The sequence below is a fragment of the Musa acuminata genome, unplaced genomic scaffold (assembly GCF_036884655.1).
Source record: "Musa acuminata AAA Group cultivar baxijiao unplaced genomic scaffold, Cavendish_Baxijiao_AAA HiC_scaffold_1137, whole genome shotgun sequence".
NCBI classification, from domain to species: domain Eukaryota; kingdom Viridiplantae; phylum Streptophyta; class Magnoliopsida; order Zingiberales; family Musaceae; genus Musa; species Musa acuminata.
In genome coordinates this window covers 1,755,073-1,772,682 of record NW_027021349.1, presented here as the reverse complement: position 1 = coordinate 1,772,682, position 17,610 = coordinate 1,755,073, and the positions used below count along the sequence as shown (strand labels likewise).

The 17,610-nt window shown below is 39.7% G+C and overlaps 1 protein-coding gene across 5 annotated transcripts; it reads right to left on the bottom strand.

Moving 5' to 3' along the window:
• Window positions 1-12,022: 12,022 nt before the first annotated feature.
• Window positions 12,023-16,331, bottom strand: LOC103999722 (zinc finger CCCH domain-containing protein 53). Of its 5 annotated transcripts, none has more exons than XM_009421549.3 (10): window positions 15,711-16,331; window positions 14,384-15,525; window positions 14,142-14,294; window positions 13,854-14,039; window positions 13,665-13,762; window positions 13,286-13,582; window positions 13,063-13,177; window positions 12,727-12,948; window positions 12,583-12,649; window positions 12,023-12,507 (listed from the first exon to the last, which is right to left on the bottom strand). In XM_009421549.3, exons 2-9 carry the CDS (start codon window positions 15,457-15,459, stop codon window positions 12,616-12,618), a joined length of 2,181 nt encoding a protein of 726 aa, XP_009419824.2. In that variant the 5' UTR covers window positions 15,460-15,525; window positions 15,711-16,331; the 3' UTR covers window positions 12,023-12,507; window positions 12,583-12,615. The 5 variants fall into 5 exon arrangements, with proteins under 5 accessions (XP_009419824.2, XP_009419826.2, XP_018675457.2 ...); XM_018819912.2 differs by having other exon boundaries at window positions 12,339-12,507; window positions 13,286-13,579; window positions 15,711-15,850; XM_018819910.2 differs by having other exon boundaries at window positions 12,339-12,507; window positions 15,597-15,726.
• Window positions 16,332-17,610: the final 1,279 nt, after the last annotated feature.

The window sequence follows — 17,610 nt, the reverse complement described above, 5'->3', positions numbered from 1 at the left end:
GTGGCACTGCCTGGGCTAAGTCTCCCAGCGAGACTGGGCGGTGCAACCGCCCCAGCCAGGAGGTGGCACCGCTTGAGCTCAGTCTTCGAGCTAGACTGGGCGGTGCAACCTCCCTGACAGAGAGGTGGCACCGCCTGCGCTCGGTCTTCGAGCTCTGGCAGAGAGGTGCAACCGCCCCTGACAAAGGTAGCACCGCCCAGAGGCTCAGTCTTCGAGCTCTGCCAGGCGGTGCAACCTCTCCAGTCAGGAGGTGCAACCGCCTGATCCCGGAATTCCGGGATTTGATCGTTTTGAGCTCCAAATTTGAATTGGGTTGGGGCCTATAAATACCCCACCCATTCAGCACTGAAAAGATACATACCTACACCGAATTCTTGATCTTTTTTGTGATTCTAAGAGCTCAAATTTGTGTAAAGTCCAAAAGTTCTCCTCCTTCTGTTCTTCAAGTCTTGAGTTGTAAAGAGAGGAGAGAAAGGTTCTGTAAGGGTTGTCTCCTGAGCCCGTCAAAAGGAGTGAAACTGTAAAAGGGCAGTTGGCCTTCGCCTATTGAAGGAAGGTCTCTAGTTGACGTCGGTAACCTCGTTGGTGGAGGAAGCCAAAAGTGGAGTAGGTCAAGACTGACCGAACCACTCTAAATCTCTGGTTTGCGTTTATTTTGAGCACTTTATCATTACTGCAAACCTCCTACATAGCTACTGCTCTCTGCGCTTTTACGAACAAGTTTCTAAGTTTTGATCTTTCCGAATCTGCATTCAGACGTAAATCGGTGTTTTCGTACGATCTTTACATTGCAGTTTACATTTACGTTTTGATTCTATTTATAACTGCAAACTGTCTTCTGCGCTTTTACGAACGAGTTTCTTTGCAGTTTACGTTTACGTTTTGACTCCATTCATAACTGCAAACTGTGCTTAGACGCAATCTGCGCTTAGACGCAAACTGCGCTCAGACGCAATCTGAGCTTAGACGCAAACTGCGCTTAGACGCAATCTGCATTTAGACGCAAACTGCATTTAGACGCAAACTGCGTAAACTGTGCTTAGACGTAAACTGTGTTTAGACGTAAACTGCACTTAATCAAAAGTAATCTTAGAATCGGCTTTTGCATCGAAACAGTTCTTATCGAACGAACGCAGCTTTCGTTTTTAATCGCTGAAAGATTTCCGCTGCACTAATTCACCCCCCCCCCCCCCCCCCCCCCCCTCTTAGTGCTCTCGATCATAACAATTGGTATCAGAGCGGGGTATTTCTCATTTCGGATTTACACCCGAGAGAAATGGCTCTTCAAGAGGGCTTTTCGGTCTTTTATCCACCGTTCTTTAACGAATTGGAGTACACTTATTGGAAAACTCGAATAAGAGTTTTCTTAATTTCTCTAAATCTGGATTTATGGAATATCGTTGAAAACGGTTTTCAACTTCCCTCTAAACCGATGAACGAATGGTCGGATTTAGAGAAGAAGTATTTTTCTTTAAACGCAAAGGCTATGAATGCCTTATTTTGCGCTTTGGACAAAAATGAGTTCAATCGGGTTTCTTTGTGCGAAACGGCTTTCGATATTTGGCGCACTCTTGAAATCACGCACGAGGGAACTAGTAGAGTCAAAGACTCGAAAGTTAATATTTTACTGCATGATTTCGAGCTTTTTCATATGAAACCAAGCGAAACCGTTGTTGACATGTACACCCGTTTTACGGATGTCGTCAATGGTTTAAAATCACTTGGTAAAAGCTTTTCGGACTTTGAACTCGTTAACAAAGTTTTGCGCTCACTTTCTAAAACTTGGGATTCAAAAGTAACTGCTATTCAAGAATCAAAAAACTTGAACCAATTTCCACTTGAAGAACTAATTGGTTCATTGATCACATATGAAATGACGTGCAATGCACGTGAACAACTTGAGAACCACCTTCCAAAGAACAGGAAGGATTTGGGACATAGAACATTTGAAGACCACTCGAACATAAGCTCAAGTGATGGTGAACTTAAACAACAAATGAAACACAAATTAAAAAGTAAAAAGAAGGGAACTACTTGCTTTGAACACAAGAAGAAGAACAAAAATTGGGATGAATCAAGCTCCTCCGAAGACAAGGAGAAAATCAACAAAGGCGAGGTGGCAAACTACGCCTTTACGCCTTTCGACGCCGAGGTAATCAAAATGCCTTTAATTTACTTTGAAATTACATGATGCTTTTCATAAAGCATTTTTCTTTTTTATTTAATTTTCTTGAAAATTGCATGTTTAATAATTTTATAATGAAAATACAAACAATTAGGAATCATGCTTATCATTCTAGTAATTTTGAAAATAATCATGAAAATTGCATGTTTATGATAAACAAAATGATTTTGATTAAAAATACGGTATGGAATCATGCTATATGTGGTTGAGAAGTAATAATGTGTATCATGTTGATTTCCATTGTTATTTCTCGATTTTGAGTATATGAAATCATGTTCAATTTGAAGTTATGATTAATGAGTATATATTTTTTTGAAATTATGATGATTCTTGATTATCGATTTTCATGATAATAATAGTGGCTTTAAAAAATTGATGCATGTTTTCATAAATGAAAAGGGATGCTAACATGAAATCGACCACTTAAAATGAAACACTTAAAAAGGGGGAAAATATATTATCAATGAAATCATGAATCTATTTATGTTATAAATTTTGTGAGCTATAAAAATGATTTTGATGATTTAAATTTGAAATGAGTTTTATCAAAATCATGATCTTGATTTATCAAATTGAATGAATTGAAAATGAATAATGATTTTTCTCTTGAATGATTGTGACTTGTATTCCTTGTATTCATGATATGATTTTTATACAATTCTTTGTATTCTTGAAATATTTATCTCATCACCCAATTATTTCTTTTCAATATTCCTCAAGTGATGATATGAATGCATGAGATATTCATGAATTTATTTTGATGTATGCAAATGAGAAGTTTCGATCATGCATGGTAGGATGCAATGTGACAAATTAATACCATGATGATTTGAAATATTTATAATTTGGAATCATGCATATAATAATGAGTTTATATGTTTTGAAAATGTGCATGTTTTAATTTAAAAATATAATGATGCACAAATGAGATTGATACTAACCTTTGTCATGATTTAAAAATTGATGTAAAGGGTTTTTCCCTTCTTTTTGACAATGACAAAAGAGGAGATAGCTAGCTTGCACAATTCAAGAAGAAAGCAAAAATTGCACTTCTCAAAAGAGAAGAAATTGCTATCTTGAACATCACCAAGAAGTGCTATCTTGCAAATCTCAAGACACACAAATGCAATCATGCAAAATTTGTAATTTTGCACATCATTAAAATTTATGATGCTTTGGTGATTATGCATGTTCTAAAATGTTATATAATTCACTAGCTTGCATGATGTAGAACTTAGCTATATTGAACATCACCAAGAAATGCTATCTTGCCTATCTCAAGAAGCAAAAAGTTAACTTGCACATCTAGCAAAACTTATATTTCAAGAAGCAAGAGTCGCTTTCTTGAACATCTCAAAATTGCTAGCTTGCGGGCCTTAAAATGTAAAATTTTTTTACTAGCTTGTATATGGTAAACTTGCTATCATACTACCATGATGATGAGCATGCCTTATCTTCATGATTATATTTGAAAAACTATGGCAAAAATATGTCCGAATGATTAAACGTGTTAAAATTATTTTTCGGACTTTTTTGATTAAATGATCAAATCACTTGATTGCCATAATGATTTTACACAATTACTTGCCATGATTACATGTTGAAAATTATGTGCTTGAATACAAAAATTTCCATGATAATAAGCATGTTTTACCTTCATGATTGTAATTGAATATCTCTAGTAAAACCCTGTCCGAATGTATGAAAGTGTCAAATTTTATTTTCGAATTTTCTTGATACATTATCCTCTTCCGAACTTAACAAGCATATGTCATATCTAGTTTAATTCACATCATTGATTTTTGACATATGGAATCATCTAGCAAATGCACTTATCATGTGAAAAATATTTTTCGAGAAACATATTTGATGATTCCCTCTTATAAAAGGATGATATTTTTATATACAAGGATTTGACTCACTTACATATCTTAATCCTTGCAAAAATGAAGTGTGCTTTAATATCTTATCGATTTGAACTTCACATATGGCTTTCCTCCTTCATGTAAAAAGATAACAAATAAAAAGGAAGAAGCAATAAAAGCTATCTCCATGTCATGTTTTCCTCGAGATGTTTGCATTACTGGTATCATCACTCACTGTTGGAAAATGACATGAACCAACTTATGGCATCGCACTTATATTTAAAATTTGCTTATATCGTTCTCCTTGTTGTTGATGACAAAGGGGGAGAAAAATATGAATTGATATGGTTGCTATTACTGATGTTATGATTAGGCCATACCTGCTATCACTGATAATGATATGGTTGCTATTAATGATGTTGATATGGTTGCTATCACTGATGCTATGATTAGGCCATACTTGCATCACCAAGAAATATATGATTGCCATATGCCCTGTATCAAGATATCAAACAAAAATTTGCATCGTACGAACTGATATCTTACCATGTGATGCAATGCTACACTTGCTAAAATATTCGAAATGTGTACATCATGAAATGATATCAAAATCTTGCTTCACAGCTTTACATATCGATATCATACCATATGATGAAATGCTACAATTGATAAACACTTGAAATGGTTGCGTTACGATATCAAAAGCTAACACTGCAAAGGAAGCAAAAATTTGCTAGCTTGCAACTTGCATATTTCAAGAAGCAAGAGTTGCCTTCTTGAACATCTCTAAACTGCTAGCTTGCAAGTTCTAAAATGTTGTAACATTGCTAGCTTGCATGTGCTATCTTGTATGCCGTAAAACTTGCATATCTAAAACTTGATAGCTTGAATGTTCTAAGCATGATGTAACATTTGCTAAATTTTCTGGCTTCAAACTGTATGATGATAAAACTTGATATTATGTTTTTCATACAATGAGTTAAACTTATATCACAAATACTTGATTGTGGTACCTCTCCTTTTTGTTGATGACAAAGGGGGAGAAGTATGTTGATGACATAACATGTTATGCATAAGTTTATGATGACATGTTGCTTGGATTTTTGAATCCAAGAGTTTCTATCAATATGGCATATTGATAGGGGGAGTTTGTTTAAACTCTGGGAGTTAAGGTTAACCCCGTTTATGATGACATGTTGCTTAGATTTTTGAATCTAAGAGTTTCTATCAATATGACATATTGATAGGGGGAGTTTGTTTAAACTCTGGGAGTTAAGGTTAACTCCGTTTATTATGACATGTTCCTTAGATTTTTGAATCTAAGAGTTTCTATCAATAAGGCATATTGATAGGGGGAGTTTGTTTAAACTCCGGGAGTTAAGTTTAACTCCGTCATCAAGTAGTTGTCATCATCAAAAAGGGGGAGATTGTTGAATCTCGTATTTTGATGATGAAACTACTTGATATATGTTTATGATTTAATCTGCGTTTTGAGTGACGCAGGGTGCTTCGATCAGGATGAGACAATTAAAGCAGGAACATCATGTTGTGCCGGAGGAACGTGTCAGAAGATTGGACGTCGGGCCGGTGGATCGGTCGACGTATCGACAGAAGGCTTCGGACCGTGGACTCGGGCATCGGGCCAAGAAGAGCGGGTATTGTGCCAAGGATATCGGAGTTGCGGAGTCAACTGGCCGATTGGGCAATAGGCTGCAGGAAAGGACGATGCGCCGAAGAATCGGACGAAGCGTCGAGGGACCAATGACATGCCGGACAACTTGGTTAATTGCTTATGATTAATTGTCTCGATCGAAGTTTTTGTTTTGAGTGTGCAGGATTAACTACGATGGAAGATAGACAAGCAACAGGAGTTGCGCCGGAGTCAAGTTCATGATCACGTTGGGAGTTCGAGAGTTCGACGGAAGTTCAGACGGTCGTCGGAGGTTCTGCGAGAACAGATCCGAGAAGTCCAGAAGCTTGCCAAACGAAGCTCGTCGGAACTCGCCAAGTGGATCATCGCAAAGTCCAGGAGTTTGCTGGAAGTCCGCAGGAGCATCACCGAGGGTTCATCGAATGATCGACGGAAGTTCGCCGGAAACTCGCCGGAAGAAGCGATTGACGCACCGAAGCAAAGCTGCAGAAATTGTCTTAGATCTAATCGTAGTTAGCACATTGATTAAGTTGGAAAATGGGAGGTGATCCCATTAGCTTAATCTTGGGGAAATTGGGCCCCTGAAAGACTGAAATTGGGCCGAATGGAGCTAACCATTCGAACCCTGATTGCACCAGGAGGTGCAACCGCCTAGGCCAGGAGGTGGCATCGCCTGGGCTAAGTCTCCCAGCGAGACTGGGTGGTGCAACCACCCCAGCCAGGAGGTGGCACCGCTTGAGCTCAGTCTTCGAGCTAGACTGGGCGGTGCAACCTCCCTGACAGAGAGGTGGCACCGCCTGAGCTCGGTCTTCGAGCTCTGGAAGAGAGGTGCAACCGCCCCTGACAGAGGTAGCACCGCCCAGAGGCTCAGTCTTCGAGCTCTGCCAGGCGGTGCAACCTCTCCAGTCAGGAGGTGCAACCGCCTGATCCCGGAATTCCGGGATTTGATCGTTTTGAGCTCCAAATTTGAATTGGGTTGGGGCCTATAAATACCCCACCCATTCAGCACTGAAAAGATACAGACCTACACCGAATTCTTGATCTTTTCTGTGATTCTAAGAGCTCAAATTTGTGTAAAGTCCAAAAGTTCTCCTCCTTCTGTTCTTCAAGTCTTGAGTTGTAAAGGGAGGAGAGAAAGGTTCTGTAAGGGTTGTCTCCTGAGCCCGTCAAAAGGAGTGAAACTGTAAAAGGGCAGTTGGCCTTCGCCTATTGAAGGAAGGCCTCTAGTTGACGTTGGTAACCTCGTCGGTGGAGGAAGCCAAAAGTGGAGTAGGTCAAGACTGACCGAACCACTCTAAATCTCTGGTTTGCGTTTATTTTGAGCACTTTATCATTACTGCAAACCTCCTACATAGCTACTGCTCTCTGCGCTTTTACGAACAAGTTTCTAAGTTCTGATCTTTCCGAATCTGCATTCAGATGTAAATCGGTGTTTTCGTACGGTCTTTACATTGCAATTTACATTTATGTTTTGATTCTATTTATAACTGCAAACTGTCTTCTGCGCTTTTACAAACGAGTTTCTTTACAGTTTACGTTTACGTTTTGACTCCATTCATAACTGCAAACTGCGCTTAGACGCAATCTGCACTTAGACGCAAACTGCGCTCAGACGCAAACTGCGCTTAGACACAATCTGAGCTTAGACGCAAACTGCGCTTAGACGCAATCTGCATTTAGATGCAAACTGCATTTAGACGCAAACTACATTTAGACGCAAACTGCGTAAACTGCGCTTAGACGCAAACTGCATTTAGACGCAAACTGCGTAAACTGCGCTTAGACGCAAACTGCATTTAGACGCAAACTGCGTAAACTGCGCTTAGACGCAAACTGTGTTTAGACGTAAACTACACTTAATCAAAAGTAATCTTAGAATCGGCTTTTGTATCGAAATAGTTCTTATCGAACGAACGCAGCTTTCGTTTTTAATCGCTGAAAGATTTCTGCTGCACTAATTCACCCCCCCCCCCTCTTAGTGCTCTCGATCCTAACAACGACGACCTCTGAAAGGTTTGTCACATGCTAAGTTTAATCTCAGGTAGGATTCAAGAGACTAAGTGAGATAGATTTATTTCCTTATCACTTTCCTCTCTATATTTTTGCACTTGAATAATTCCAACCAACATGTTCTATTTGCACTTGTCTGATCTTTGCATCACTATTTCTATTCTTAGTTTTTCATCTAAACTAGAATGATAATTATCTATAATCATTCAAAATTTATTATTAAAGCCTAGTCAACCCAAAAATGATGATATCATAATTAGACATGTTATATCAATATAACATATAAAGTAAATATTTTTTTTATTAAAGTACTTATTTTTTTTCTTAATCACGAATAATTATAAAATAAATTCAATATAAGACAGCTTCTTTAAGTATAATATCTTTTCAAATATTCAGAATTCATTCTAAACTCTCAAACCATCCATGGGTCTTTTTCACATAATATGAATAAACAACGACTTAAGCATTAAAGGAGCCATGCTAGGAATACCCTCCCTTGTTGGACATGATAAAATCTTGCATCTAACCAAGTGGCCTCAAGGGTTCATGTTAAAGCTTCTTGAATAGACACCTTCTATTATCTCTTTTCCATATCACACTAAAATAATTTTCTATTCAATTCTAAATATGATAAAATTAGAAAAAAGACTAAGTCAAATCATAATGTCGAGTTGATGATCAAAATTGACATAATAAATTGACTCTCGAATGAGAGAGTAAAGAAAATATTATGAAAAATTAAAATCTCGAACCCCTCGAGGATATCTCGAGAATGATACTTCTTCCTCAACTTTTAACATAGTGACTAACCTTGGATAAGGAGTATTTTTCCTGTGGGAGTATTTAAATCAACTTAAACTCAGTTTTACAATCATCATCTCTTTAATAACCTTAGACTCTCCTCCTATTGAGAAATCTTCTCAACCATGGGAGCATTTAAATCAACTTAAACTCTACCCCATAATTATTATCTCTCTAACAACCTTAGACTCTCCTATTAGAAAATTCAACCCATAGTCAAACTTATTAAGATTTTTCTTTAACTTACTCAATAGGTCTAATTCGAGATATAATATAGACTATCCTTGTTCTTCTTCTACTATTAATATAGCTAGTAGTAGTACAAAACCTAATGTCCATCAACTATTTAGTGTTACTAGAAACTCCATGATGGTTGTATCGATAATCAATCTGATACCACATATGCATCCTAATGAGATTAACAATATGCCTCAGTCACAATCAATTTAGCCTGAATCTATGATACACTATTAATGAGATGAATTATGTCTTGCATAAATAATTAAAAAAAATTAATATATCCTTGATAACATGAGATATAAGATATAACTCGAGAAAGAATTTGATTAAGCAAATCTCCAAATTGATACAAGATGAGTTCATTCCTTTCAACTTTTATTCTTCAAACCCTAAGACTTTTGATGGAAGTGGCAATCCTGTTGTTGAGCGTGTGGTCACTTTTAGGATGCTAAGTGATCCTATACACCACTTCTAATGTGGTCATGTTGGTGATTTAACCTACTACTTTCGGGTAAAACACTTGGGAGTAATACTCTACTCTCCCTCATATTATATTATCATTCAAATAGTTAGCAAAAGAGTTTGATCTCTACTGTACTAGTATTTAATATCCAAATAGGGTTATCGGATGATAACCCTATTAATCATCCGATAAGGCAAAGTTGAGTCTCTAATTGGCTACATCATAAGATTTAGCAATGATACTCAATAGCTAGTCAACTCTCACCCTTCTATATTAATCCACACCTTCATCAATTATCTTAAATCATTTAGGTTTTTTTAAGTTGATCATAAAAAAGACTTCCAGTAACCTTCCTTGAAAATTAGTATTAAAGTAGATGATATATTCTAATTAAGAAAATTATTTTCTCATGTAGGATGCATCTTTATCAATCAAGGAATTTTCTCATGCATGATGCATCCTCCTATGATATAAATATTTAATCATTTGATATATTCTAATTGAGCAAAGTATTAGCATGCATTCACTGCATGCACCTAAGATAAAAGCATCAAACTGGCTAATGTATCTTAATTGGGCAAATTATCTTCCTATGTACAATACATTCATCTAAGATATAAGTATCAAAGTACATGATATATCCTAATCAAATAAAGTATCCCCCTACTTATGATGCATTCATCCAAGATATAAGTATCAAAATATCTAATACATCCTAATTAAGCAAAGCATCTCCTAAAATATGATGTATAAGCATGGTATATAATCATCAAAGTACCCGATGCACCGTAACTATTAAATGCATCTCCCCACTCACTGTATTCTTACAAGATAAAACATTTCCATATATGTGATACATTCATCTCAAGATATCAATATCAAAGCATCTAATACATCTAATAAGTCAAAACATCTCCCTACACATAATGCATCTACTTTAGATATAATCGTTAATGCATTTGATACACCTTAGCTAGGAAAACATTCATCGTATATGAATTATCTATCTTGAACAAATCCATTTGGAGCATCCTCTAACCACTTTTAATATAAGTGATAACTATTTAATTCTCGATAAGAATATTATGCTTTGGCATGGATAAACACCTTAATGCGAAGCATAATCAAGGAAGAATAAATAGCCTAATTAACTCAAAATGATAATGTGCCACATTAGCAAAGTATAAAAATAAATATTTTCTCGTTAGGATATCAGATCATTCTAAACTGACATCAATTATAGAATGAATATTATAAAAAAAAAATTTCTCCAAAGTATAACCTTATATCTAATTTTCTGAACACATCATCTTCATCTTTTGTCTAATATAAACATGCACTAACTTAAGTATTAAATGGATCATATCATAAATATAAGTTTTAAAAATATATATATAAAAAATTAAATAATCATTAAATTTTGCCTCCAACCAAATTATCTTGCGAATTCAGATCAAAACTCCCTAAATAAACATCTTTTTTAGTCCAGCTTCTCGATTAGTCTTTATTATCGCACTCGTTTCGTATTAGATTTTTTTTTCAATTTTACATATAAAATATTTTAAAAATAAATCAAATCAATAACTCTGTTACGTCCAATTAATAATTAACATCGTGGCCAATACAAACCATTGGCTCGGTTTCTCTTTCATCTTTGAAGATCATGCGGTAGGTCCAAATAATTAATATTCCATAGAGGAAGCCTTTCTTTGCTGTTCATCCAAAAGCAGCAATCAAAACTTTTATTAGCAGTAATCATGCTAATAAAACATAGAGTGATTAGCGTTTCTTGCATAATTCAAATAATAGATATTAAACTGATTGCATTCAGGTAATCTAACTTACAAAAGCCAAGTGTGGATTCAAAATAAAATAAGAAAAGACATGGATCGAAATGGATCAAACATAAGGAAACAGACAAGCTATGATTTTGTTTTCACTCGTTATAGAATCAACCTACGTTATATATATATTAATGCATGCCAAATTAAAAGATGATCTGACATCAAGATTTACAGGATCATATGCACACTTGTCTATGTTCTTCTTCTTCTCATGACAGACATGTTGGGGAGAAGAAAGAGATGTGGAGTAGAGAGCACATGAGTGAGTGCACATGGAGGCAGAGAGCCGGCAGCAGCGGCTCCTCCGTCTTCTTCCTCTATTTCTCGGAAGGCGCAGGAAGAAGGAGCGGTCACAAGCAACTCCTTTGTTTATTTATGTTGTTGTACCAACCATGAATGAGGAATCTGATACAGTGATTGCATCGACTTGATCTAATATTAACAATGTTATTAATATTAAAATTTGATTCATAGTTATCTAAATAATTATGATAATCTAGTAGTTACCGAATAATTTCAATAACTATCTCGTTTCAATCATGATCTAGTAGTTATAGGACAATTACCACTAGGTCCTATAAATAAGACCATAACTGTTCTTGTCAATTTTCTTGAGTCGAAAAGATTCTTTTTACTCGTATCGTAGTATTCTATTTCTTCTTTGCTCCTCTATCTCCAATAATTAATACAACAAATCCTCCGGCTTTAGAATCTAAATAATGAAAGAATAGTAGGTGAAATATTAATTTGACCTTCAAGAAAATAACTTTTTTAGGTTAAGAATATAAAAAATATATAACTTTTTTATCAATTCAATAATAGATTACTGAAATTTTTAATGATAAAATGGATTCATATTCCCAATTTTAGTGAACTTGTTTTTATCTTAAAAAAAAAAAATTTGTGTGGTAAGCTATCTCAAATATTTATTTGAGTACCAAATTATAGACAAGGAAGGGATAGAGGAATGCAGAACTACATATTTATGACTATCTGAACACATTTCTTTGTCTATATGTTTGTCACAATTAGAGATGGCAAAAAGCAACCAAAGGGAGGTGGGAGGTAGAAGAGACCACTCTACAAGCAGGCAGCAGGGAAATGATCACACCTAGTCTCTTTTTGTTGGTCACCTCCTTCTCTGTGCTGCTTTTATCTCTTACTGAGCTATCCTTTACAGAAATCAGTCTGCTGTTTGTCCTTTCCTGTTCTCTTCTTCTGTTTGGTGTCTGTGAGATGGTGGAGTATCTTAATGGATTGGATGGTGATGAGAAGCTGCAGTAGTGGCAGATGGTAGTAGTAGTAGCAGTAGTAGTATATAGCTGATTCTGGTTACTGAAGCTGCTCCTTTCCATGACCTTGTGCTGTGGCATAGAATGGATTACCTATGGAGCTTAGTAGCTTACACTATAGAAGGTTACAATCAAACTCCTCATTGCTTTTTCCTGCAAGAAAACATTCTAAGATCAACGATAAGCAACTCCCATAACCTGCATATTATTTGACTGTTTGATTCTCACTGTGATCCATGGAGGGCTTCCTCATTACCAACTCTACATTCCAATGGCTCCATGAGTGGAGGAGACCCTGGCATATGAAGAACCAGAAATGGACTGTAACATCCTTCCATCCGCATGAAGAGAACATCAAACTAATCATCTTACCTTGGCATTTGGAAGAAGCATGATTTGTGGGAAGCCATGTCCAACGTGGAAGAGGATGGTGGCAATGTAGAGGCAATCAGGTAGGTGTTGCTGCTGCTACTATCGTTCACGGAAGCAGCAGTGGCAGCTGCCATCTCCATTTCAGGGACGGAGAAAGGATCGGGCACGATCGAAGATTTTTTAGGCGAGGCGAAGGGGCTATCGGGCAAGTTATGCTCGGCGCTGCATCCATGGTTTGCAAACCGAAACAATTCAGTCATGGCATCGACAGGAGAAGAAATCACAATGTAGAGATCGAAAGAGGCAATGGGTTTGGATTGTTTAATGGTATATTACCTTTCATGGATATCGCCATCCTTGTTGGGGTTTGCCTCATCACCAGATTCCTTCTTATCAGCAGAGTTGACCGTCTTGTGTTCGCGGAAGCCATTGCAGCTGTTCATCTTCTGGACTGCTCATACCAAGCAAACAGGATTGACTTGCGCCGCCGAGAAATTCCCAACTTCTAAACAAAGAAACAATTCACCGGTAACTATTTGTTCATCATGACCCAGCTCACCTCCGGTTGGTGATTGTTCTTGGCTGCTGCTGCTGCTGCCGCCGCTGCTGCTCGGGGTATCGGCTGTAGGTATAGTGATTGCTGGAGCAGCTTTGATGGTGGGAGAGTTGACGGAGGCGGGGGCTGAGGAGCACAGAGTCCGGTTCTTGAGGTCGAGGAGCTGGAGATTCATGAGTCTCCTCGCGTGCAGCTCGATGGCCTGCTGCAGTTCCAGCGCTTGCTGCTGCTCCTCCAGCTTCCTCCGCAGCAGTAGCTCCTGACTGCTGCTGCCGCTGTTGTACAGCATCCTTGCTGCTGCTACTACGTCATCCAGCTTAAGCTTCGGTAAAAGCTAAAGAGAAACGAGCAGAACGACCAGAAGAAGATCTAAGAATCTAACCAAGCTGTTGAAGGTCAAATTGATCTCTGGATTCCAGGCCGGTAGGAGTCGTACATGCAGCGAAGTCGCCCCTCTCAGTCTGCTGCTGTTGCGGCTTCCTGAATGAGAGCAGGGGAACACATCATTCATCGTAGGCAGCGATGAGCAACGGAAACGAGCATTTGATGGAAGGAGGAGGAAGAAGAGTGCCTGCACTTGTCGGGGACCTTCCCCTTCTCCTTGTAAGGCTTGACGAGAACCCGAGCATCGCAGACGAAGTGGGGATTTCCTTTAGCCAGGATCAGCTTCACCGTCTCGGGGTAGACGAAGGTGACGAACCCAAACATTCGCTTCTGCTGGAACGGGATCCGCACGTCCTGTACTGGCCCGTAGATGCTTCCGATTCGAACGACGAAGATTGAAGCAGAGATCAGAGAGATTTGGACTGATGATTGAGCTCGGAAGCTGATCTACCTGAGAGAACGAGTAAGAACCAACCTGAAGTAGTTGGAGACGTCTTCTTCGGTGAAGGTGCTGTCTGCGGGGAAGGTTAAGTAGATCTGCCTCGACCCAGGATTGGCCATCCCTGCGAAATCGCCCCTCTCCATCCTCGTTCGCATTAGCGCTGCTGCCGCCGCCGCCGCTGCGGCCCTGTGAAGGACCAAAGCTTCTTAGCTTCCACTGTCGACAGACAAAATGCCGAAGAAAGGTGCAAAAACGTTAGCGAAAGGAATTGCTGCCTTGGGCTATCGCTTGGCTGCTGCTGGAGCAGGAAGTCGAGGCATTTGCTCGTGGATGATGGAGAGGAGGGCAGGGAACCAAGCGGGGAGTAAGGGAAGGCCGACGCAGTCAGCTGCGACGCCCCGCCGCCCCCGATCCTCTGGCTCTTAGATCTCAGCAGCAGCTCCTGGCACTGCTGCTCCACCGCAGCGTCCATTCTCGCGCCCGCAGCTACCGCCGCGACGGTCTCGTCCGGCAGATCATGGAGGAAGCGACACGCGGTCCCGTCCTTGCAGTAACCTCTGGCGAAATAGAGGCACGGCTTCCAACTGAATCCCGCGGCTGCGATGGCGTCCGAACGAAGGGGGAGATCAGCAGCGGACCAGCTCCGGCGATGGTGGTTTCCGTTGACACCCCATCCCATTCTGTAAGGAAACAGCAGCCCGTCTCCGCTGCCGCTCGGACTATGAGACCCGATGTCCGGACTGAAGAGATCGCCTCCGCCGCCGGCAGCGACGGATCTGGGGCCAATAGGAAGGGAGTGGCAGGGGGCCTGATCGTGGAGGAAGGAGAGCTGGTCTTGGAGGTGGAACTCATCGACGAGCGAGTCGCCAGCGGTTCCGCAGCCGTTGAAGAAGGGAGAGGGACTCGGGCTGCCGGGGCTGAGGAGCTCCTCGGAGGCCTGGAGCTCCTCCAGGGACCCGTTCAGAGCGCCGTTCGCTCTACCAGCGCGGGAGAAGACAGGCGGCGGAGCGAAGGAGGTGGGGGAGGAGACTAAGTTGGTAGAGAAGCGGGAAGAGGAGTTCTGGCGAGCCAAAAGGCCAAAGGGAGAAGGGGAGGCGACGCCACCTGCGGCAGGAGAGGTAGCGGAGGAGGAGGAGGAGGAGGGGGGCGGAGCAGGGGCGGCAAGGCCGAGCTCCTTCCGAGCCTTGAGGACGACGGAGTGGAGGAGGGCCTCGGGGCCGAAAGCCAGGCGGATCATCTCCTTGTCGCCGTGCTCCTGGATCAAGATGTACCCCATGATCTTGGCCGCGTTCACCGCGTCCAAGCTCTGTATCCTCGCCAACACCACCCTCGTCGCCTCGTACACGTCCATGATGATGCCCTCTCTCTCTCTCTCTCTCTCTCTCTATCTTCCTTCTCTACCAGAAGTTTCTCTCAGCTGCCATTTCAACATCCATATTAGAGGAAGAAGACAGTAAACCTGAAGCATGTATCTGAAGAGACACCAACTTGTGATTGAAGACGGTGACTTCCTACTTAATATACGACTAGCAGTGATGGAGGAGGACACACCATTTTCCACAGAGAAAGAGAGAGGGACAGAGGTAAGACGGGGCACTCAACCATTAATGGAGCAGTCTTCGGTCGCAACCCCACCGTCGGCTGTTACTTCTCCCGGCACAGCCTTGGCGTTGTTTTCTACATAACATATTCCATCTCTGCCTCTTGTTCTTTAATTTGGATAGATCTGCATCTTCTCAAATAGAGGAGCACGTTCACCCTCCTCCACCTGAAACCCTTTTCTCTCTCTCTCTTTCTCTCTCTTTCTCTCTCCTTTAGAGAGGCCCAGGCCTTGGGTGAGTCTCCCTTTCCCCTCACACACACACTCACTCGTTCTCTTTTTCTGGTCTCTTCAATCTCTGTCCTAGTGCTGCTAAATTCCCTGTTCCCTAAGCCATCATTTGGGTCTCCAGGGCTCACTGTCCCCTTCCCTCTCCTTTCCCAATCTTTATTGCTGGCTTTCTGGTGGCGGACTGCTGGCAGTGGGAACGTTGCCCTCTCAAAATCATCATCAGTGTTATTATTACTACGACCTACTGCATTCAGTCTGATAGTTGGATGACATGCGAGCAGCTTACTGTAAGCACGGAAGCTTAAGATCTCAGCAGTAGAGAAATGAAATGACAGTGGTGAATGCGGTCAACCGGATTTTGATTTGGATATCATAGAATCCAACGCCCCACGCAGTGCTGCTGCTCTCTCTCTCTTCTTTTATATGTGCGCTTGTTTCTTTGTGCAGCTTTTACCACTGGCTTTAGAGGCGTCACGCCGTGGTCTTGTTGTAACCATGCACAACGCAACACATGTGCCTTCACTCCTCTTTCCTTTTGCTTTTCTTTTCTTACATGTTACTGCAACAGCAGCAGCCGCTGCTACTGCTGCTGCTGCTGCTGCAGCGGTGTAAGTTTTTGGAGCTTTCCCTCCCTCTGCGTCTTTTCTTTTCATTGGAGTGCGGTCCGAGAGAGAGAAGAGAGAGAGAGAGAGAGTCACATGGAGGGGGTGGTCATCACCACCTAAAGCTCCAAAAGAACCCCATTCACGGATGCTGGTTTCAAGCCTGTGCGTAACCCACACGTGCATGTGCGTCGGCACGTGGGAACAGCATATGTTGTTCGAGGGGTCCTATTAGGCCACTTCGTCTTCTCTTCATCTCCAATTTGTATATAGATTTAAAAAAATAGAAATTAATTAAAACCATCTGCTTTTTTTCTTTTTTTACCTCCAAAAGTATCCAATGATTGGAAAGTTGACACCCTAACTTTTTTATATTTCAAGTTCAATTTAGATGGACCAAAACTAATTCAGTGTTGAATCCAATCCATTATAATATTTAATTTTTTTAAAAAAAGTTTTCATTTTTATCTTTTTAAAAAGTATCTTATGTTTTTATTTTTTAAATAATATTTTTATTTTGAATAATATGGAACATGTCATCGTAATGATATTATTTTCGTTAGTTTCGAAGATACCCGAAGATACCCTATGGACCAATCTATAAAGTATATTAATATAAGTGGATGGACCAATGAATTCATTATAGTATTTGAGGTTAGGAATACATTTGACTATTCTTGTATAGATTTTATAGTAGTTTTTATTATGATGATCAAGACATCATAATAGATCAATTCTTTATCTACATTTGGCTGTTATAAGTATTTATTTGAATTATAGTATGATATATCAAATATCTATTAACAGTGTTTTTCAATAGTATTACAGTATTTTAGTTAAAGTGTTGAAAATATTTAAAGCCGAAAGAAGATATCATATCATGTCTTTTTTATTATTATTATTGCTTATAAACTATTATGATATCAATATTTTTAGACTTTTAGTTGGTTTAGTTGCGGTTTTAGTCTATTTGGGTTAGTTATAGTTTTTTCAAATATATTTAATATGGCTTTTATTGTGATGGTTAAAACATTATAATAAGGTTAATTTTAATGTTGTTTGTAAACTA

Bases quoted from the DNA above. Each gene is read 5' to 3' on its own strand.
- LOC103999722 (XM_009421549.3), bottom strand. From the start codon at position 15,459: ATGGACGTGTACGAGGCGACGAGGGTGGTGTTGGCGAGGATACAGAGC. The intron at 13,763-13,853 runs GCACTCTTCTTC...GCTCTCATTCAG, and splicing joins AAGGTCCCCGACAAGTGCAG to GAAGCCGCAACAGCAGCAGA. The intron at 13,178-13,285 runs GTGAGCTGGGTC...TGGTATGAGCAG, and splicing joins AGAACAATCACCAACCGGAG to TCCAGAAGATGAACAGCTGC.